The sequence below is a fragment of the Alternaria novae-zelandiae genome (genome assembly GCF_023758075.1).
Source record: "Alternaria novae-zelandiae strain BMP 2774 chromosome Unknown scaffold_17, whole genome shotgun sequence".
Classification (NCBI taxonomy): domain Eukaryota; kingdom Fungi; phylum Ascomycota; class Dothideomycetes; order Pleosporales; family Pleosporaceae; genus Alternaria; species Alternaria novae-zelandiae.
The window spans coordinates 403,682-423,737 of NW_026056977.1; the positions used below are offsets into that span (position 1 = coordinate 403,682).

At 53.4% G+C, this 20,056-nt stretch overlaps 6 protein-coding genes across 6 annotated transcripts; 3 read left to right on the top strand and 3 right to left on the bottom strand.

Moving 5' to 3' along the window:
* Positions 1–231: 231 nt before the first annotated feature.
* Positions 232–1,441, bottom strand: J4E88_007961 (uncharacterized protein; the record flags this gene model as incomplete). The annotated part of the gene is made up of 2 exons (XM_049401575.1): positions 232–755; positions 829–1,441. 2 exons carry the CDS (start codon positions 1,439–1,441, stop codon positions 232–234), a joined length of 1,137 nt encoding a protein of 378 aa, XP_049252648.1.
* Positions 1,442–2,588: 1,147 nt separating this feature from the next.
* J4E88_007962 (uncharacterized protein) lies at positions 2,589–4,265 on the top strand (the record flags this gene model as incomplete). The annotated part of the gene is made up of 1 exon (XM_049401576.1): positions 2,589–4,265. The coding sequence occupies one exon, from the start codon at positions 2,589–2,591 to the stop codon at positions 4,263–4,265; it is 1,677 nt and encodes a 558-aa protein (XP_049252649.1).
* Positions 4,266–4,842: 577 nt separating this feature from the next.
* Positions 4,843–6,501, top strand: J4E88_007963 (uncharacterized protein; the record flags this gene model as incomplete). The annotated part of the gene is made up of 3 exons (XM_049401577.1): positions 4,843–5,213; positions 5,259–6,400; positions 6,455–6,501. 3 exons carry the CDS (start codon positions 4,843–4,845, stop codon positions 6,499–6,501), a joined length of 1,560 nt encoding a protein of 519 aa, XP_049252650.1.
* Positions 6,502–8,278: 1,777 nt separating this feature from the next.
* On the bottom strand, positions 8,279–10,421 carry J4E88_007964 (uncharacterized protein; the record flags this gene model as incomplete). Its single annotated transcript, XM_049401578.1, has 3 exons — positions 8,279–9,553; positions 9,602–9,739; positions 9,786–10,421. 3 exons carry the CDS (start codon positions 10,419–10,421, stop codon positions 8,279–8,281), a joined length of 2,049 nt encoding a protein of 682 aa, XP_049252651.1.
* Positions 10,422–17,543: 7,122 nt separating this feature from the next.
* On the top strand, positions 17,544–17,940 carry J4E88_007965 (uncharacterized protein; the record flags this gene model as incomplete). Its single annotated transcript, XM_049401579.1, has 2 exons — positions 17,544–17,591; positions 17,644–17,940. The coding sequence occupies 2 exons, from the start codon at positions 17,544–17,546 to the stop codon at positions 17,938–17,940; spliced, it is 345 nt and encodes a 114-aa protein (XP_049252652.1).
* Positions 17,941–18,041: 101 nt separating this feature from the next.
* Positions 18,042–19,330, bottom strand: J4E88_007966 (uncharacterized protein; the record flags this gene model as incomplete). Its single annotated transcript, XM_049401580.1, has 4 exons — positions 18,042–18,248; positions 18,474–19,183; positions 19,284–19,296; positions 19,325–19,330. 4 exons carry the CDS (start codon positions 19,328–19,330, stop codon positions 18,042–18,044), a joined length of 936 nt encoding a protein of 311 aa, XP_049252653.1.
* Between the last annotated feature and the right edge of the window lie 726 nt (positions 19,331–20,056).

A 20,056-nucleotide genomic window follows, 5' to 3' on the forward strand; every position in this document is an offset into this window, starting at 1 on the left:
AAGATCGTGCTTGAGTACACCTGGGCACAGTGTAATGGCGATGGCTTTAATGTGAGCTGCGAGCAGTGAAACCTTCACCGCAGCTACACGTAAGCTCAATGTCATATCACACTTTCACCACTAGCAGGGTCGGCGATTGAACCCAAATTGACGAACCTGTAAACATCAGAAGGCTCAATGTTGCGAATCATGGTGAATGAACCACTGTGACTAACCTATTTGATCCTCCTGCTACTCTTCTAAGAACCCATCAATCATCCGCGCATACGTCGCAGCATCCTCCAAGCCCACCCATCCCTCTCCCTCAGCCTTACCCTCCGCAAACGCGAAAAGACTGGTCATGACATCTCTTCCAATGACGGGTACCTCTTTCTGCATATCGCTCCAATCCCAGACTACATTCTCCACCTTATGAGTATCGAAATGGTGCACCTGTATCACGACCGGCTCATCTCCTTCACTCATTTGGAAAGTCATACGCGTGGCAGATGTAATAAGAATCTCGCCATATTCGCAGTTTATAGTCCATGTCAGAGCTGGGGTACCGGGAAAGGGCTGACCGCGACGGAACAGGAAGGATAGTGTTGCATTTGGGGCAGTGATAGGAGATTGCGCTATAGTGCCATGGACCGCTAGGAAGTCAGGCACGTCGGTGGTTACTTCTTCAACTGTTTGCTTGGTTTGAGGGTCTTGGATGCGGACGTTCGGGCGCTGGATCTGTGATTTCGAATAAACGGACTGTGCGTCAAGTCGGCCTACAACTGAGAGTACGATGTCAAGCACTGCTAAGAGTCAGTAACGACTGGTAATGTGGAAAGTGATGCTCACCATGACCAACACCTATCACGATGGCATTTCCGCCAATAACCTTTTGTGAGAAATACTTCAGACCAGTAGGCATCGTTTCCCTATCATTTGTGCCCCCGAAAGCGCGCACGTCTGAGCTTAGCACTTTTCCAAGTTTACCGTTTCCACTGTTCAAGATTTGTCTTAGCTTCGCAGCTGGTGGTGTCCATCGTCTCTGTAAGCCCACAGCGACTCTTGATCCACTCTTCCTGGCCGCTTCGACGATCTCGTCGATTTGCTTCTTGTTGCTGGCGATTGGCCATTCGACATAGACATCCTTACCCGCCTTGATGCTGGGAAGAATTGTTTCGTAGTGTTTGTCAACCCGGGTATTGCATATGACGAGATCAATATCAGGATCAGCTGCGAGATCTTCTGGCGACCCATATGCCTTGGTGTGGTCCGGAAGTCCATACTTTTGGATGGCAACCTTTGCAGCCTGAACGCTGCTATTAGCCAGCGCGGTAATGGTGATCTTGGAGCGTCCAGTGTCGGTGAGCAACGCTGGAAGATGGGCTGCTGAGGCCCAGGATGAGTTGCCGGAGGAAGACAGCCCGATGAGCGCAGCACGAACTGGGCGAGCCGCTAATGCCATTTTGCTCGAAGGTTGAATCAAGGATAAAAGTTTTGGGAGTATCGAGTACAGTTGTCTTGAAGTTCGGTATCGCCAGGCCCTCTGGGTATTTCTGCATCTCATGAGGTGCTGTTGGATAAGCTTCTCGCTTTGTAATGCAGCGGATTTATAAGCCCACATGCAAAAAGCGCGAATAGTATGAAAGAGCGCCTCACGTCTGAAGTGTCAGCAAATGTGTTTGAAAGACAGGCAGGAACAGGTAAGCCGTGCATGACATCATTTGGCATTCAGACGCAGGCACTGCACCCATGTCAGGCCTCCAATGTCGCATCTGTGATTGTCCTCCATTGGATGCATCTCGCTGCAGACTAAGGTAAGAGACGATGATCGTGGACAAAATAGTTCGCAAGCAAACGCGACGTGTGAAGGAGATGGCAGGAGCGAAGCGAACGCGATGAACTCATAGCTAGACGCGTTCTAAGACCGGACGCGTCTTCGAAAGGGGGCTACCGCTTAAAGAGGACTAGTCTATAAGCTAGCGTCGAGCTTTCCCGCGGAGGCGCCCAGCGTCAGCAACCACCCATCCTACCCCAACTACACGCTCATGTCTGTAATCTACCCAGCACTCGGTGTGACAAAGATTCATTTGGAACTCATCCGGTAACGGTGTAGCTCGGTCCTCGTCTGGACGTCATCGCTTTTGTGAGGTCTAACGTACCACACTGGGGTCGTGGCAAGGAGCAAGGCGTACGCCTGTCACTATCGAGAGACGCAAATCGATTAGCAGCTAAGATATTCTGCCCGTTTGCTATTACATGGTACAAGTGATGTTGTGAGTGAGTTGATCTCGGAAGCTAGAGCCCATACCCAGATTCCTTCACATGCAGCAATGTGATGCTTTATTTGGCGTATACAGAGAAGCAGTGGCAGGCGGTCTCTCAGACGAGGTGTGGTTGCCTGTACCCCAATGAAAATCCCTGCTGTAGCAACTGCATCTCTTTCGTGAGGTGCAGGACCGCCCATCTGCCCACGGGTGCTCTTTCCACCGCCGCTATCCCACGTTGTCTTGGCAAACAAATGAGCTTCACCACCTCGCCCAACTCCCACACACACAACCATACAGGGATACCACCGCCTCAAAGCCACCCTCGGTGATTACCCACGCAGGATGGCGGAACGAAACACCTCACCACCGATTACTGTTGCATCACTGCGCGCAATCCGAGAAAAGAAGCGACAGCTGGTAGCTCAGCCACCTCCGAGTCCTTTCGAGCTTACACATCGACTTCGTGACGCCCAACCACCGATAAGGGAAGCGATTGAAGAAACCTCGGGTCCCTCCAAATACACCCGTCATAAACTGGCAACGGACGCAGTCATTAAGCAAGAAGATGTTGAGCCCGCAGACCCATACGAATATACGCATAACGTGCTTAAAGGACGCCTGACCGAAAAGCAAGACGAAGACAACATCAAGGCCACAAATGATCTAGAGGATTTCCAACGCTCCACTTTCACCGAATACTGGTATGTTTTCGGAGACCTTCCGAAGGTTGAGGACATTCGAATGATCATCACAGCCTTGTACCGCATCAACGAGCCGACCGGCTTGTCGAAGAAAGGGGCAAATGCCTTCCGCCACAAGAAGCGACTTGGCCTGTTTCTCCTAGAAGATGTGGTAGCTCAAGGACTGCAGAATGAGGGACTAGTGACCACGGCGACTCCCTCAGAGCACGCTCGCTCGATGCTCCTTCGCCCAGATCTCATAACGATGGCGAGTGTGCAAGCGTTGGGTCAACAAATCAAGCAAACCAACAAGGCGCAGAAGAAGGTCTCGAAGCTTCTGCGAGCTAGGGAGAGGCGACAAGCAGCTTCATATTTGGATGACTGGCTCGAAGGCGGGGTGCAAGAGGATGTTCGTATGATGCATACTCAAGCACATCAGTCCGACGCGGAAGACACACTGGAGAGCAATCCAGCTCATGACGCTTCCGAGTCTGCTTCGCGTGGCGTCGTTCTCGGAAAGCGCTCGGCATCAACGCCTTTACATCCAGACGATCGAAGCTATGCCGGGGGCTTGTCGTCTTCCGTACAACCTGAGCTTGACGATGTTGTCGCTGCAGATGCGGATCCGTCCCTAGTGGCCATGTGGCAGGTTATACCCGACCTCCAGCAAGATGCTATGCAGGACATCAAGACTCAGATCATCGTTCCAACAGTCGTCGAATACTTGGATATCGTCAAGCGACGCAGACTGGGCACCCTTGCGACTGCGCATGATACAAATACCGATTACGGACCACAGCAGTCCCAACCAGCCGTCGTTGCCCAGACACTCGCAAAGCACAGCGCCTCATCTTCGTCACCCTCGAGCTTTCGTATCGAAAGATTTCTGATGGGCATCAGAAACGGTACCCTGACTGAAGAGAAGGTGCCGAGCAATTTCTCGATCAAGACCCAGGTGGACAACGGGGACACCGCCATCCACGCCTCTGTGCGTACCGACGCCTATGTGACCATCTTCAAGGCCCTCAACGCCCTGAATTCACTTGACCGTGACATGAACAAGGCGGAACACAGCAAGGCAAATGGTATAAAAGGCAGATGGACGTGCTTGTTCAAGAAAGCGTTGAACGAGATATGCAAGTGGCCGGCTGAAGGCGACGCGGGACAGTACGCGTGCGACTACTGTATGAGACGTCGCCGCCCTTGCATCATTGCAATCAAGGGCGTCTTCTCAGTTGCCCCATTAGCTCCCAGTCTGAGGGTGGGTCGAGGACTGGGTGACAGGGATTACTGCGTGTTGCCTGGAGGGGCTGTCGTAAAGCGAAACTTCTTCTCGTAGAGCTTCCCGCGTCAAAGAGAACCTGTGGGGTATGGATAGTCTGTTGAGGAGACATGAGCCGGACATCGTGCAGCAGTTGTATATGTTATCTGCGTACCAAGTATCTGGGTAAGGATAGTTCAGCAGTATTCAAAATACAGTATTAGATACTAGTGCGGGTCGAACGTCCTTGTCAAGGCATACCGTTATCGGTCTGAGTGCATAGTGATGTGTAGTGATTGCCAAGGATTCCGATCCGAGAGTAGCTTGTCAAGAAAGTAGATTCGGTCGACCTTGGGATGATGGATGCACGGCGAGGTGCAAGGGCCGACGGACGAACACATGTGGAAGATCGAGCAGCGGGAGGTTCGCGCTAGCACTAGTCTGTACTAAAGCGAGCCCCGCTCCTGAACCAACTGGATGGGACCGAGGCACAGCTGCGCGCCTGTGAAACCACGCCGTCAAGACGCCCTGCACCTCCGCCTTGGACCTTATAGCCCGCCATTGGCGTTTCCCTAGCTCTTGAACCAACCTCCACGCCCCAGGCCTATCCAAGAATTTCTTCATTGAACCTCCGGGACGCCCATCGCAGCTCAAAATGGCGGAAATAGCACCTTTCGAGCACACGCCCATGGACGACATTGCGCCCACATGCGCCAAAGTCCGCGCCAGCTTCCTCTCGCACAAGACCAAGCCGCTCGAGTACCGCATCCAGCAGCTGCGCAAGCTCTACTGGGGCTTCAAGGACAATGAGGAGCTCATCAAGGAAGCCTGCAAGCGCGACCTGGGCAAGCCGTCGTTCGAGACATACCTGACGGAGATCTCGTGGTGCATGAACGACTGCATCTGGATGGCCAACAACGTCCCGCGCTTTGCCAAGGACGAGAAGGCGACAGATATCCCCTGGACCAACATGCCGCTTCGCCCGCGCATCAAGAAGGACCCATTGGGCACTGCGCTGATCATTGGGTATGTCGCGTGTGCATGTTGAGAGATACTAGCTGACGAGACCAGAGCCTACAACTTCCCCATCCAACTCACCCTCGGTCCCCTCATCGGTGCCATCGCTGCAGGATGCACTGCCGTCGTCAAGCCCTCCGAATCCGCCCCCAATGCCGCCGTCGCCATCGAGAAGATCATGCGCGACTCCCTTGACCCCGAATGCTACACGTGCATCCAGGGTGCCATCCCCGAGACAACCGCCTTGCTTGACCAGAAGTGGGACAAGATCTTCTACACTGGTGGAGAGATGGTCGCCAAGATCATCGCGAAGAAGGCAGCCGAGACCCTCACACCCTTGACACTGGAGCTGGGAGGCAGGAACCCCGCCATTGTCACAAAGCATGCAGACATGAAGCTTGCTGCAAGGAGACTATTATGGGCAAAGACACTCAACGCTGGTCAGGTCTGTCTCAGTCACAACTGCACTTTCATCGATCGTGAGATGGTACCCGCATTCATCGAAGAGATGAAGAAGCAGCTCAAGGAGTTCTACCCAGAGGGAGCCCAAAAGTCACCCGACTACGGTCGAATAGTCAACGAGCGCCAGTTCCAGCGCATGAAGAAGATGATAGACGACAGCAACGGCAAGATTGTCCTCGGCGGCACAATGGACGAATCCGACCTCTTCATCGAACCCACCGTCGTCCAGATCAGCGACATGAACGACAGCATGGTCACCAGCGAGTCTTTCGGCCCCCTCCTCCCCATCCTCCCCGTCGCCAACCTCGACGAAGCCATCAAGATCGCAAACGAGCTACACGACACACCACTCGGCACCTACGCCTTTGGTAACAAAGCCGAGCTCGAACAGATCATGAAACAAACACGCAGTGGCGGTGCCTCCCTCAACGACGGCTTCTTCCACGGCTCTATTCCCACCATGCCCTTTGGCGGTGTCGGAACAAGTGGCCAGGGCGCATACAGGGGCAAAGCCAGTTTCGACACTTTCACACACCGCAGGAGTGTTACCACAACACCAGCGTGGATCGAGGGTCTCATGGACGTCAGATACCCACCATACACAGCTGCCAAGCAGAAGAAGTTCATCGGCATGAATGACATCAAGCCCAACTTCGATCGCGAGGGCAGGGCTTTTGGATGGGGTTCATGGTTTATGGGATTGCTGGGCGTCAAGAGTTTGGCGGCCATTGTTGGTAAGTGACGTATGAGTGTGGTGGCAAGCGTGTTCGTCAAGCTAACAAGTACAGCGGCGGTTGCTATCAAGCTATATCTGCAGCGGAGGTCGAAGTTGTAGGGGATGGGTAATGGCAGGGGGATGGAAGTTGGTGTGTGACTTCTGGCAGTATACCTTTGCGATATCCATGAACTTTTCTCTGTCTCCGGTCGACATATCGTGACTCGAAACCTGCAAGAATGTCCCATGTAACATCGTTTTCGCATCCTCGTCAAACCGGCGAGGCTCAGTCTCACTTCCAGAATTGTCTCTCAGTGTCTAGAAACCACTGAACACCATCTAAGACATTTCTCTCCGCATTGTCTCCAGATCACTAGACCTTCCCAGACACCACCAGTCTAACCAGCAAACCATGAGTCTCACTTCCATCAACAAACTTATCAAGCTGAACATCATATATCACGCAAGTGTACACACTTTGCTGACCAGAGCAGCAAGAACAGCAGCAGTCACGCAACATCCACACACGCAACACCCACCATGACACCCTTTTTTCTCAACACCAAATCCGCCCACTCCACACGCCGCTCCCTCTCCACCCACGAAAACATCTCCACCACGACTTCCTATACAACAAAACCATACCTCACACGCCTCACCGAGCCCTCACGTTACACGACCTACGCATCCGAGACCCGGAGCGAGCGCCTCCCTGCTTGGTTCACAGCCCGTCCCACGCATGGCGGCCATGCATACGCTCCTAGTCACGCTGCAGAAGTGGCGCACAGGAGTCTTGCTTATGAAATCGAGCGTACGAAGACGTATGGGTATGGGTATAGTGGGTATCAGCCGGCTTCGTACGCGGACTTGGGTGTCCAGGGGGTTAGGTTGAGGGAGAGGGAGGCGGAGTATGCGGCGTTGTTGAGGGAGAAGAGGAGGGAGAAGGAGAGGGAGAAAGAGAGGGAGGAGAAGGTACGTGTACAACGTAGAGGAGATGAATTACTGTATGTGCGAGATAAAGGGAGGGTGGGTGAGAGTGGGGGGTGGAGGAGGACGGAGAGGGAGGTTGAGTGGGTTAGGGGGCGGTGGGCGTGAATCTGAATTCGCGGTTGAAATCTCTTAGTTATCTGATATGCGTGCTAAGTAAATGATCTGACTGCTCATCGAAGTACATTTAGCCTCATTAGCATCAAGTGTTAAGATGTTTTTGAGGATCTTTACCACGTGGTAGCCGTGTTGGTGGAGGTTGGTTGCCTAAACAAATGCACGTCAGCTCATGCATTCCTGCAGGATTCAGCACACGATGTACCGCCGAGGTGGCGTAAATGGAGGAAAGGATATCGCCCTGTGGTTCCTGCGATGATCTTTCACGGGTAAAAGGCGCAGGGGTGGGGTAGTTGGATAAGGCTGATGTTGTCTTGAGTTGTGTGAATAGATTTATGCAGGTATGAAGACTCTATTGCGATATCTATAATGTACAAGTCACCCAAAGCGGCTGAGTTACGAAGTAAAAGAGGAAGATGGTATATAGCTAGGCACAACAATGTAACTGCAGAAGTATTCGTACATGAAGCGTAAATGACATGACATGACAAACCGAGACGTAAACGTAATCATAGAAGATGCAGTCTATACCGCAGAAAGCGAGCCATGCAGCGTGAACGCGTGAGAAAAACCTAGGTAAACAGGGGTATCCGCCGTAAATAAAAGATGAAATCGTATCCTTCTTGCCCAAACAAGCCGAAATGCTACGCTAAGAGGAAAGTGAAGGAAGAGAAGTAAGAAGAGGGCAATATCGTAATATCACAGAAGCGTATGCAAAGGCAAGAAAAGACCAAGATGCAAAAGTGCAGGTCCAGGACAAAGAGAAAGAAAGGGGAAGAATAAAGCGATCACTTCAAACCCCCCAATCCCCCCACCCCTTCTTCAAAACCGTCTCAATAGACCCCACAACCCCCTCCAAAAGCTCACCCAGCCCCTCACCCGACGCATCCGCCGCAGCACCGCTCTGATCTTCAAGCGAAACACCACGAAGACGAAGCTTAACCCACAGTAGCAGGCTGATACAACCTGTCTGGCGGCGCGCATGGTCTGCAAGATGTTGCTGTGTGGAAGCCGTGGTATCGGACATGGCGAGGGTGTCTGTGAGGAAAGAAATCGTGTTGATGATGATTTGCGCATGGGAGAGGAGTGGGTTTTCGGGTGTGGCGCTGATGATGGGGGAGTGGGGTTGGCTGGTTGAGGTGGATGTGGAAGAGGAGGTTGGTGGTGCTGAGGCCCATGTCGTAGGCGAGAATATCGGTGGTGATTCGGAGTTGCTTGGGCGCCGGTTTTGCTGTCTGGCCTTTTGATGGGCGGCTTTCGTGCGGGTAGTTGCTGCGACGGTGATGGCCCAGAGAACGAGGGCGGCGAAGAAGACGGACATGTCTGTGCCCATTTCTAGAAGGATGCGATCTCTTTGTTCCGAGACGGCTTGTTGGAGGATGTCAATGGAGAGTTTGAGTGCTTCTTTGACGGGCGCGCCTTCCGTCGAGGACGTGGACCATAGCTGTGCGATCCATGTGCGGAGCGTGGTCTTCAGCGCTGCGAAAGCTTGGGCGGTAGCGACTTTCTCGGAGAAGATCCATGACTCGCATGCGACAGCTAGCAAGGCACGGATGGGGGTTACTTGTACTAGCTTTGCTACGGATAGCATGCGCTTGGTGGCAGGTGCGTCGTCGAGCAGATGTTCGAGGCTTGAGGTCGTCGATGTGGACATGTATTGTGTCGAGGTCTTGTGGCGACTGTAGTGCACGGCAAGGATGACAGATGATTGGAAAGTATCGAGAGGCCTTGGTAGGGACGTGGAAGTAACCTCGTCGACGTATGATGGCGTGTAAGGGTACTGCTGGGCAGCTGCAGCCCACTCGATGGGACTGGTCGCATCCCAGAGAGAACCGTGCGCTGGGAAGGGAATGTCGAAGCGGCTGTCGTGGATGAGAGAAGTCAGAGCTTCGCGGGCGAGTAGAATAGGCTGCTGCGACTCAAGAATGTAACAAGACAAAAACAAGTGTTGCCAGGTAGCTAGCTCGACCCAGCTGGTCCAGTGCTCCGGTGTGACCTGCTCGAGTTGAGGAAGGCCCGCTAATAGCTCTGCGGCTTTCGAAGTCGTGCTCCTGCAATCTTCAACCGCCTGGTGTTGTTAGCCGACCGCCGCTGCCTGCAATGACGCTCGACCTACCTTGTGGTATACCTTGTCGAAGCGTGACGACAAGACCTTGGCTGCCCGACGAGCGCGGTACTGAGACAGCACCTCAATGAGAAACATCGCCTGGAAATCACATAACCGGTCCGGCTCCGTCGAACCCTTGAGATCCCTCTGCTACAAGTCAGTTGATGATCGTAAGCCCAAGCATCTAACCTACCCATTCAAGCAATTTCAAGCATCGGTCGTGGAGGTCTCGGCCCTTTTTCTTGTCGCTCGAATCGGCCGAGTACTGGCTGCCGATAGCGATCATGGCCGCGCGCAGCATCGGTGACGGGTTCAGAGAGGTAGGTCGATGGACAATGGGGAAAGTGGGATGAAAGAGCCTCCAGAAATAGTCAAGATATTGCTCAAACGGTTGGGTGTGTGCGATCGAAGCCATACCATATTGTTCTTCTCCAAAGAGCATCACCCCCTCTTCTTCGTCCCTCTGGACCAGTGTTCTAGGACCGAAGTGTCCGTACCCGGTCATCGCATCCATGCTTGTCGGTATCGACATGTTCGTCATGGGAAAGGAGCATGCGTTCATGTAGGCGAGGTTAGGGGCTGTTGATCCCTTGTCGTTCGAACCCCATGGGTATGCCATCGTTGAGGTGGTCGAGGCCGGCGATCGTGATGGGTATCCCCACGATGGGTCCATCATGGATGCGTTCGAGGGCGTGCGCGCTCGATAGGACGGGTTGCCAAACACGGAGAAGTCGGTCGATGCGATCGGCGATGCGTACCCACTCGAGGAGGAGTACCCTGGGGTGGGACTGTATGGCTCGTGCCATAGAGCCGGTGTCATAGCTTCCATTGCTACCGACATCGATCCAGACTGGCGGTTCATATGCGAGCGATGATGTTTTGGTTGGCTAAAAGAGCATTAGCCGCCATTCAAGCACAAGATGAGAGACGAAATGAGAGAAGAAAATAAGTGCTCGATGATGTATAATGAAACTCACTTGGGGCTGGACGTGATTTGAGGAGAAGAACGAGGAATGAGACTGGGATTTAACGAAAGACGCTGAGGCGTTCTGGGAGTACGAAACGAGGCGTGATTGTACCTTGTAAATGGCGCCGTCTCCTGCACGGGAGATACGGTCTCGTAGAAGGATGTGCTTGCGGAGTTGGTTGTCATTTCCATCATAGGCTGCTCAAGAGCGGGCAAAGACATGGATGTGGGCTCTGGGGAGCCTTCTGGACTTTGCTCAGGAGAGTCTCTCGCAGGCTCGTTGCTGTGGGAAGTCAGTATGGCTGTTGAGACCATTCTAGATTCCGCGTACTGTCGCTCCTGATGTCTTTGGAGAAGATCAACACGGACGAAGGTCTTGCCGCATCCAGGGACTTGGCAGATAAGCGCATCTTCTTGGGCGTGGTTTTTCTGGTGCCGCCTGTATACACTGTTAGTGGTATTTCGGCTTTTCGTGGAAGCCGTCTGACCTTAGATGCTCCGCGCGGGTGTAAGACTGATGGTACGTCAGCAAGGTGTCCCGCAAAAGTGGTTGAGATGCATAGCGTTACGTAGATAAGTCTACGTGTGATGAGACGCAATAACACAGTGGCAGATCATGCACAGCTAGCCACGTGCATCGAGGGCTGAGAGAGGTATAGAATTGAAATGACTTACTCTTCCACAGTTCTCGCAGTTATGAACTTTAAGGCCCTTCTTTGCTTTGCTGATACGCCCAGTCCGGGTGTAATGGATGTTGTTGTGAGATGACATGTTGGTAGGGCTCAAGCCTGGCTGTTCTTCAGAGCGGGAGGAACCGGTGTGGGGGCCGGACGGCGCTTGTTTGGTGGTTCCAGAGCGACGGCGAGGGCTGGCAGCCTTGGATGCTTTGGGTAGATCGTTAGATGACTGTGATGTCTTGCGGTAGTCGACACGAGGTGGTGATGGCTGATGAATGGTGTTGCCTGTAGGTTGCTGGTGCTGGTGTGCGTTCAAGTCTAATGGGAGGCCTCCGGTTCCACTTGGTTCGGACATGACTGAGGGACGAGGCGATGGATGGTATATATCCAAGTTGGAGAACAACGGGGGTCAGAGGCTCAAGTGGGGATGTGGATAATGTGTGCTAAACGTTCCAGATTTGGTGGTACGATAGACGGCTATGAGCTAGTGGTCATGTCTTGGACGAGTCGGTGCTTTCCCACGGGATGATGATAGGCAGCCGGGGGACGGAAGTTTGAATTAAGGAACAGCCGCCAGGGGAGAAGAGTTAACGTGGTGTGTAGTAGACCTAATTGGGAAAGAAAGCCGGACCAAAACAAGGAATTTGCGATGATTGTAGAGTGAATTTGCTGCGCCCGGATAGGTTTGTGGATGGAGAGACTGTAAATATCTGTGGGCTGTGCCTGAGCCAACCCCGAACGAGGAGGGTACTCGAGTATGGGGGTTGGAAAATGACGAGGGTCATAGACGCTGCAAGCCGACATGTCCAGGGTGTAGACATGGAGCTTTCCAGGGTGTCCACCATAGGCAGTGCATTGGCCGATCTTACAGCAAGTCGATGGCTTGAGCCCACGGGCATGGCTGCGGGCGTGCAGGCGAACGGTTCCGTCAGTCACACTGAGCAACAGGGCGTCCGCGCACCAAAATTGGGACATGGCCGGGATGCGAGTGGACAGCCAGAGGGCACCGCTAGGCCAGGCTGCGGACCGTTCCCGCCTCAAACTTCACGCTGGCTGCTAAGAGGAGCATGGCTTGGGAGAGCCATGAGGGACCCGAAATAGAGACTCGCGTGGAGCATGACCGTGCTCAGCCCTCCTGCAACGGCGCCCATGCTGCTGCTTACACCACGGTGCAGCACCGCACCATGCTGTCATCACAACGACATACGATGTGCCTTGCAGAGAAGCTTGTCGAAGGATGCTGAACAATCGCGGCGTTACAGGCGTCGGGTTTGCGATGCTCGCCCCTGCAGAGCAAGATATGTCCGACAGTTTCGCGGTGCCCTGCGCCCTCATTGGTGGACATGGCATTGTTAGGTGCACTGAGCGGCAGATGTGTAGTCTCGCCTGTCAAAGCCCACCAGCCCTACCAGGGATCCATGCGCCAGACACCTTACAGCACGCAGGACAACTGCAATGTATCTCGTCGCCGAATAACAAGTCGGCGATGGGAAAGACGGCGAGAGCTGTAACACACTCTTCGTGGCCGACCGCCTCGCACCCACCGGCTTGCTGTGTTCATTCGTCCAGGTGCAAATGTCCAAGGCGTAAGCACGGTAAGCAGTCCCTCCGCGAGGACATGAAGCGGCTTCAGATGGTCCCGCAGTCCCTGACCCTCACCCAATCTCCACACGGCAGCCCGCTATGGGCGTAGGGCTACTCGTGAGGCGGGGGGCCTGATGGTTTAGTGCGTCCGCTCGCGCAAAGCTTGGGAACACGTCGACCAAGCTTCCTCAGCCTTCAAGGCACAAGGCAAATGAAAAGGCGCCGGACGACGGCATCCACTTTTGCATTGATTTGCACTGGCTCGCACAGGCATGGGGACCGCTGGGGATTTGATGAGCATCGACGCGCTTTGCTCGGCACACAGGACGACTGCATCACGCACGTCACAGCCTTCACCGGTTTTCAGGGCTCAAGCTCCTGCATTTGCACATCTGAGAATTGCAGCGTAGAACCCCATGCAGACAGCCCCAGCCGGCGGAGCCGCCTTCAGATTGACGATGGCGGTCGCCTTGCACATGGGATAACCAGCTTCTTGCGCGTTTGGGCGCTGGCGAGCCTGATTGTCGGGCCAGGACCGCTGTCTGTTTCATGAGGACTCAGCTCCTCCGCAACCGAGACGATGGTTAGAGGCAGGGATCCTAGTAAGCTGGACCAGGGCAGACGAATCGTGACCCGTGGAGTAGGGTGAGGTGACCAGAGCTGTTAGTTCGTAGCCGGCGCGTATTTCAGGTGCAGTCGACGTGCTCTCACGGCCCATAGACTATGCAATGCTCCATCGGCGGCTCTCGCGACTCCATGAACTACAACCTTGTCTGTTAGTTCGAGCTGTACCATGGCATTTGCTGTTTTGGTTCAAGCGTTGGGCGCGCGGGTCGGGTCTGGCACCACGATCTTTTCGCGAGGCTGCCAGCCGGCAGAGATCGCCTAATAACACCACTTCAGCTTAGCATGGTGGGAAATGAACCGCAACGTCCCGCATGCTATACCTTCGTCCCTTGAGCATGTAAAGCGATGTGAAACTGAAGCGGTGAGAGCTTTACCGAATGTGTGAGGATAATGACATTATCTGCTCAATGGGGGCGTAAGACGCATTATAGCCGGTAATCTTGATGAATAGGGAGCTCAATCCAGCGGCCTCCAGGGCCGTTGCTCGCTTCGGCACGTGTCTGCGTTGGATGCCGTCGAGCTCTTGCAGCTTGGGTCGCGTCGACTGATGAGCGCGTCTAGGGTGTAGAGAAAATCAAGCGAGATGACTTGACTTGACTTGCAGCTTGCAGATGTGGCCCCTCTCCGCGGCGCTGGTGTTTGTTGACAGGCGACGGCCTACGAGCTTGATAGTTCAATAGCCGTAGGGCTAGACACTCGATTTCGTCCGACAAAGACCTGTGCGTTGAGACATGACCAATCCAGCGCTCTGTAACGTACGAGCGCGCCAGTGATCACCGTTGGCCCGCCCGGAAAGGTTCAAAGCGCGATGGGCTTAGTGCGGGATGTTGAGAAATGAGAGGCACGTGCTGGGCAGCCGACTTAGCTTCGTCACAACCATGCGTTTGTTCTCCAAGCAGCAAGGTCCAGGGAGGCTGCATCGCGTGGAGCATCGCGGGTGGGTCACAATGAGACATCCATGGATGGAGGCCGAGAGCACTTTGCCGCGACCCGCTGATGGCGCGATTCAGGCGATTGCTCGGGCTGGACTGGTTCTCCCCTTCCTGAGGTTGTGGAAACACCGAAGTCAGCCCGCCGGTACTTACCATCTGGATAGATCTACGGCGAATGGATTACCCTTTCGGAACACATGGAGATGCCGCACTCAGATCAAGATCATCGCATGATAGAGGTGGTGCTGGTGTCGCGCTCGCCGAAATGACGTACCCAGACAACAGCCTCTTAGGGAGACTCGACTGTCGGCGTCCCCGCAAACAGGTCGCCGGGAGGAAGAGGCAGGAATCACACGGCAGGATAATTCGAGTAGGATCACCTCACGCTGCAGATTATGTCCGTCACAACGGGCATGGCTTGATCGAAGGATGCAATCACAGTCGGGCACGTGCGGGACCCACTCCTGTCGCGAAAGCTATCTGATTCGGTTGGGGAGATGATCCTTCGTCGACTACACCCACCCTCTGTCGCTTACCTGGCATGCATCGGTCAATATTGCGGTATGCAACAGACGCATCTGGGCAGCATCCTCTACTCTCTCACATCTACCTATACTACCTCATCGTGCGCCAAACCATCACAGCCTCACCGCCGTGGCAGGGCTGTACCTCTGTCTTCCATCTTGCGCGGGGCAGTTGCACCAGATGCAGGCCCAAACGAGACTAGCGTCGTTGCTTCCCGTGCCTAAAAGTAGCTCCACCCACATGTCTGCCTCCCGGCTAATCCTCCATGAGGCTGAACCGACAAAGTCTGCCTCGCCAAAACTGTCATCACCAGCAGCACATCATCGCGACTTCTTCATTATTCGTCGCAATGACGGCATCGTCTTCGCTAGCAATCAACTTTTGAATCCCGATCGCGGTATGCACCGGCCGGAAGAAGGTTTGCAGGCAGCCATGTGCCATCGCAGCCTGGTCTGCTCCCACACGTGCCTGGCTCCGCCATGCCCAGAATACTGAGCATCCACATGCCCTCCGAGTCTGCTGCCTTCTCTTCGACGTGCCTCTCATGTTGCGACACCGGCACCTACGGGATTGTACATCGCACATCATCGCTTTCTGCCTATTGGACGAATGAACAAGCCTTCAGCAAGTCCCCCACCCCCACCCAACCTGTAAGCGCCGCCCAGCAAGCCACCACTCAACCACTGTCTCCCATCTTTCCATCGTGTTTCTTGCCCGGGAGAAAGAGCCTCAGGCAAACCACATGACTCAGCCCTATGAGAAAATTCGAAACAGAAGGATTGGCTGAGGCGATGCTTCGTGTGCTTGTCAATTTACACATTTCGTTCCTCGCAGCCTCAGCCCACTAACCCTTTTTGGATTCGCGAGCTACTCGAAGCACTCTCTACTGCTATAACTTGCTACATTGCCGCCTTACTACTGCAGCTTACCTCTTGTCGATAAATGAACAGCTACTTGCAAGCGAGTTTCGATAAATCGCCTGCTGTGACAGCCACTCTGGCTACTTGTTAGTACTGGAACCAACACGACTACATGCTCGATAACCAATCCCATGGTTGAGAGCCGGCGCTTAGAAGTACCTCCGGCCGAACTACCGGCCAACAAGACATACTGAAACTTTCAAATGCACTAAAAGCGGTCGCAGATGTGGTCGTTGAAATGCGCAGGTCAACGTAATCCCAATACGACCTTGTAAGAGCGGATACCGCGGGGCAAGACATGATGGTATTGACTGATCATTCGGTTCATCGGCTGCATATACGGCTATACAGAGAACCAGGCCTTCCAGATGTTACATCCCCCGAGATGAAGTCGCTTATGTCTCTGGAAGGCGTTGCGAACCCGTGTTACAGAGTGAGACAACATACCTCACTGCGTAATTGTTATCAAAGGTCGCAGTAACGGCCATCACATGGTGTGAGTATTGAACGACAAGCCCGCTAATGCATCGCAAGCAATACACTTATGCAGCAACGAGGCGATGCAAAGACGTTTCAGAACCAACACCGTACTACCATCTAGTATGGCCGTCGGTTAGAAGAAGACCTGCGAGACCCATCACCCAACTCCGCGCATACTACGGCTCGAGACTCTGCGGCGCAGTCATAGGTGCGGCGAAGTGCGTCAAGACTTCTGATCTGACAGAGTGTAGCTGCGGCGTAGCTATCTGGCCTCAGCCCTCAGGTCCCATCCCGTCATCGCATGTCAGGCACAGGCACACGGGCGTAACTGTGCCTCTACGGGAACGTCCGCGAAAGTCAGACGCTGCGTTCCGAACCTTCTCACGCCGTGCCTCATGCGAACTGGCCGCCGCTGCCGCTCTTTGTGTCTCATTGAGTGTGTGCCGCAGTGGGACCGACGGTTCCTTCCACACAACGCTGGGCGGGAGGGCGAGCTCTACTGTGCCGCAAGGCCGCAGAGATGCGTGACTGGAAGACATCGATCGCGGTCACCCGGACTCATCAGCGACCTCTTTCATGACACATTTCACCGGGCGAAGTGAGAACGGACGGCCCTACTCCGGTATCGAGTAGATGGAGCTTCCTTCTTGCCACGTTGCTTTGGACTTGACGTAAGAGTTGTGGGCTGTTGGAGTGTGGTGGGTTAGTTGGAAGATTTTTTGCTTCACGCGCTCAACTCTTATTTTCTGCGGATCGACAAAACTGACGTAGCTCACGCATAGCCAGTTCCTTGAATCACGGCGATCTGATTGAGAGGATCCAGGTATGTGCGACTGCCCTGCCGGCTCTAGGAAGTAGTCTCGAGCCGGTGCATCCAGTGTTGAAGTTGAGTACATGGAACTCTCGAGCTTCGAGTATCTCTCTTTTAGCGCGTATCCAATGTGTCGCACCTTGATCATGAACAGACTTCACGATACGTTTTCTCATCACTTCGATGAGCCCTTTCCTATCTTTAGGAAGTAACGCTGGCAGGTGTCGTGTCGTTGAACCTTCACACACGAACAGTGCTGCGCTACATAAATTCGGCATGATGAGTCCGTCCTTCTTACCTCGCACAATTGTTCTTCTGTATCGCATCAAATCTGTTTATCTTTCGCTAAGCATTCGTTGTATTTGATCTCACTATACTCACTATACTCACTATACTCACTATACTCACTGTACTCACCACTCCGCGACATGCCCTTAGCAGAAGCCATGCCACTCACAAACTCAATCTTCGCGTTGGTAAGTAGCCAAAGAACCCTGCAGTGAAGCCATACTTGCTAACAGTCTTCAGCTCTTCTTTGCGCTATGCCTCGCGATACAAGCCAGCCCCGTCCCCGCTACCCTTTCCAGTCGATACAAAACCCCATTCTCGGTCCTCCTCCACCGCGAAGGCGATAAAACCGACAAGGATTTCACAGTCCTAGAAAAGGCGATCTTGTATACTGTCATCGCTTTCAGCGCGACGATACTGTGCCTATGGCTTCTCATAGGCGTCATAGTTGCGATCGTGCGGAGGAAGAACGACAAGACATTTTGGGGGAACTTCAAGGATGGGATGCAGTTGAAGAAGGATGTGGGCTATTTGTGAGGGACTATCGCGAATGAGTTGCTACTTGGTGGTATGGTGAGGGATAGGATTGCATGTATTGTTACATAGTGACAAGTGGTCTTATGCACTTATTCCTACGACTAATCTGTCTCCTGGCTTACGTCCTCGTCCATCTCCTCGTTCATTTCCTCGTCCACCTGCTCGTTCACCCGTTCGTTCACCCACTGGTTCACTTCTTCGTCCACCACGTACACCTCTTCGTGCACCTCTTCGTCCTTGTCTTCGTCCATGTCTTCGTCCATCTCCTCGTCCAACTCTTCGTCCATCTCCTCGTCGTAAATGATAGGCTTGCTACGTCGCAGTGAACATATTTCTTGACGGCAAACAGGGCACTTATTTGCGTACGCATCAATGCCATTGATCAACATCGTCAAGCATTCATAGTGATATATGTGGCCTCCACTGCAATTTGCACGCATAGGCATTTGCAGACATGGCCCTTCGACTACAACAAGCGCGTCGCCACATATCGTGCAAGCAGCGTCTGGCTCAATCTCACTTGCTACACGTACCGGTGAAGAGCAGATACGCGCACTTCGTCGCGGACTATCCGGCTCCCTAGCCACATCCTCCATAGACCAAGACACATACTCCTCCTCCTCGAGCGGCGGGATAGTCAGGTCACCATAGGAGAAACGGTCCCCGCCCTGGTCTTCCCACCCGGAAGGAAGGAAATTAGCAAGCGGCGTCGGATTCGCAGCGAAGAAAGCTTGCCATCGGAATGGACTGCGCATCACTTCGGTCACTACGTTTGCAATATCGAAGTAGCGGAACTGGTTATGGACATCAAGCCTGAAGGCATCCTTCACGCAATGCGCCATCCAGTGATGGAGACGCCAGGCTAATACCTGTCGTACAGGAGTTGTCTTCGCAATGGCAAATGCTTGGTGCAACAGTGCGCGTGCCAACACCATTACATCAAGGCGCGCCAAATCGCCCCTCTCGGCCAGTGGAACCATGCTGAAAGGCTCTGATACGATAGAACGAGTGTACATGATTGAATCCATGGAAAATTCGTGGGCAGTTTCCTGCGTAACCGTGAAGTCACACTTTTGCAGGAAAGCAGCGGCACGCACTGAGAGTTCCGAGAGCACAGCTAGCGAATTCTTTATCTTGTCCGGGTTTACAGTGTCAATCTGTTTGCGTATCGCTTCGATAAAATGTGTCTCCCCATCTCGGTGTATGGCTATCTCTATTTCCTTTTCTTTTTCCTTGGTCTGCACTGCACATCGTGGCTGCAGTTTTATGATGTATTTCAATAGCTCTTTGAAGCCTCCGTGTCGAATGAGAGTTCTCAGCGTAAAACCTGTCTGCTCGCCAACGTGATAACAGTAGCTCTTAGAGGTTGTCACTAGCGTTAGACGGTCATGTTCCGGTAGGTTGCGGATGAGTTCGGTGGCGACGTCGTAGTGGGAGGGGAATGCTTCAAGAGTGTTGGTATCAGGATGTTGCATATGAAGCCAGCTACGGAGGTCGTGCCATTCTTCGGGGAGGCCAGTGGCGTCGAGGAGCGTCACAAAGGCATCATCAGTGCGGCATTGTAAGGCGTAGTCAAGGAACAATTGGTAGGCCTGCAGGACTCTGTAACCTTCTTCTGGGGTCCTTGTGTGAGACTGTAGGATGTTGACCAGGATAGGTAAAGGGGATGGAAGCGTGCTCGTCGCCATGGCCGTGGATTTGTCTTTTGGTGTCGCTTGCGTCGGAGTGAATGACATGGTCTCATGAGGTATGGAGCATATGTAGTCATTGAAATGACATTGTAGATCGCACTGTCAAGCACATTGTCTGACAGGTAGGTACACTCACAATGCTATGGACTTCCAAGTACCGTTGTTGTGTTTGTTGTACTGAGCCACGAAGTTGATGAGATCAAGTACATCTGAATCGACAAAATAATTTGCTTCGCAGCAAACATTGGCGCAGCGGTTGTCGCATAGCAGAATGAGCCTTTCATGTCTTCTGCAACCCCAATGACCTAGATGGCTTGATGCTTTAACGAATGAGCGTAGGTTCCTCGAGGACTGCTGACTGTCAACAGGACCGCGCGTTGTGAACCGGCGGCGCAACAGTATATTGTACCTGCGATTTCTCTTAT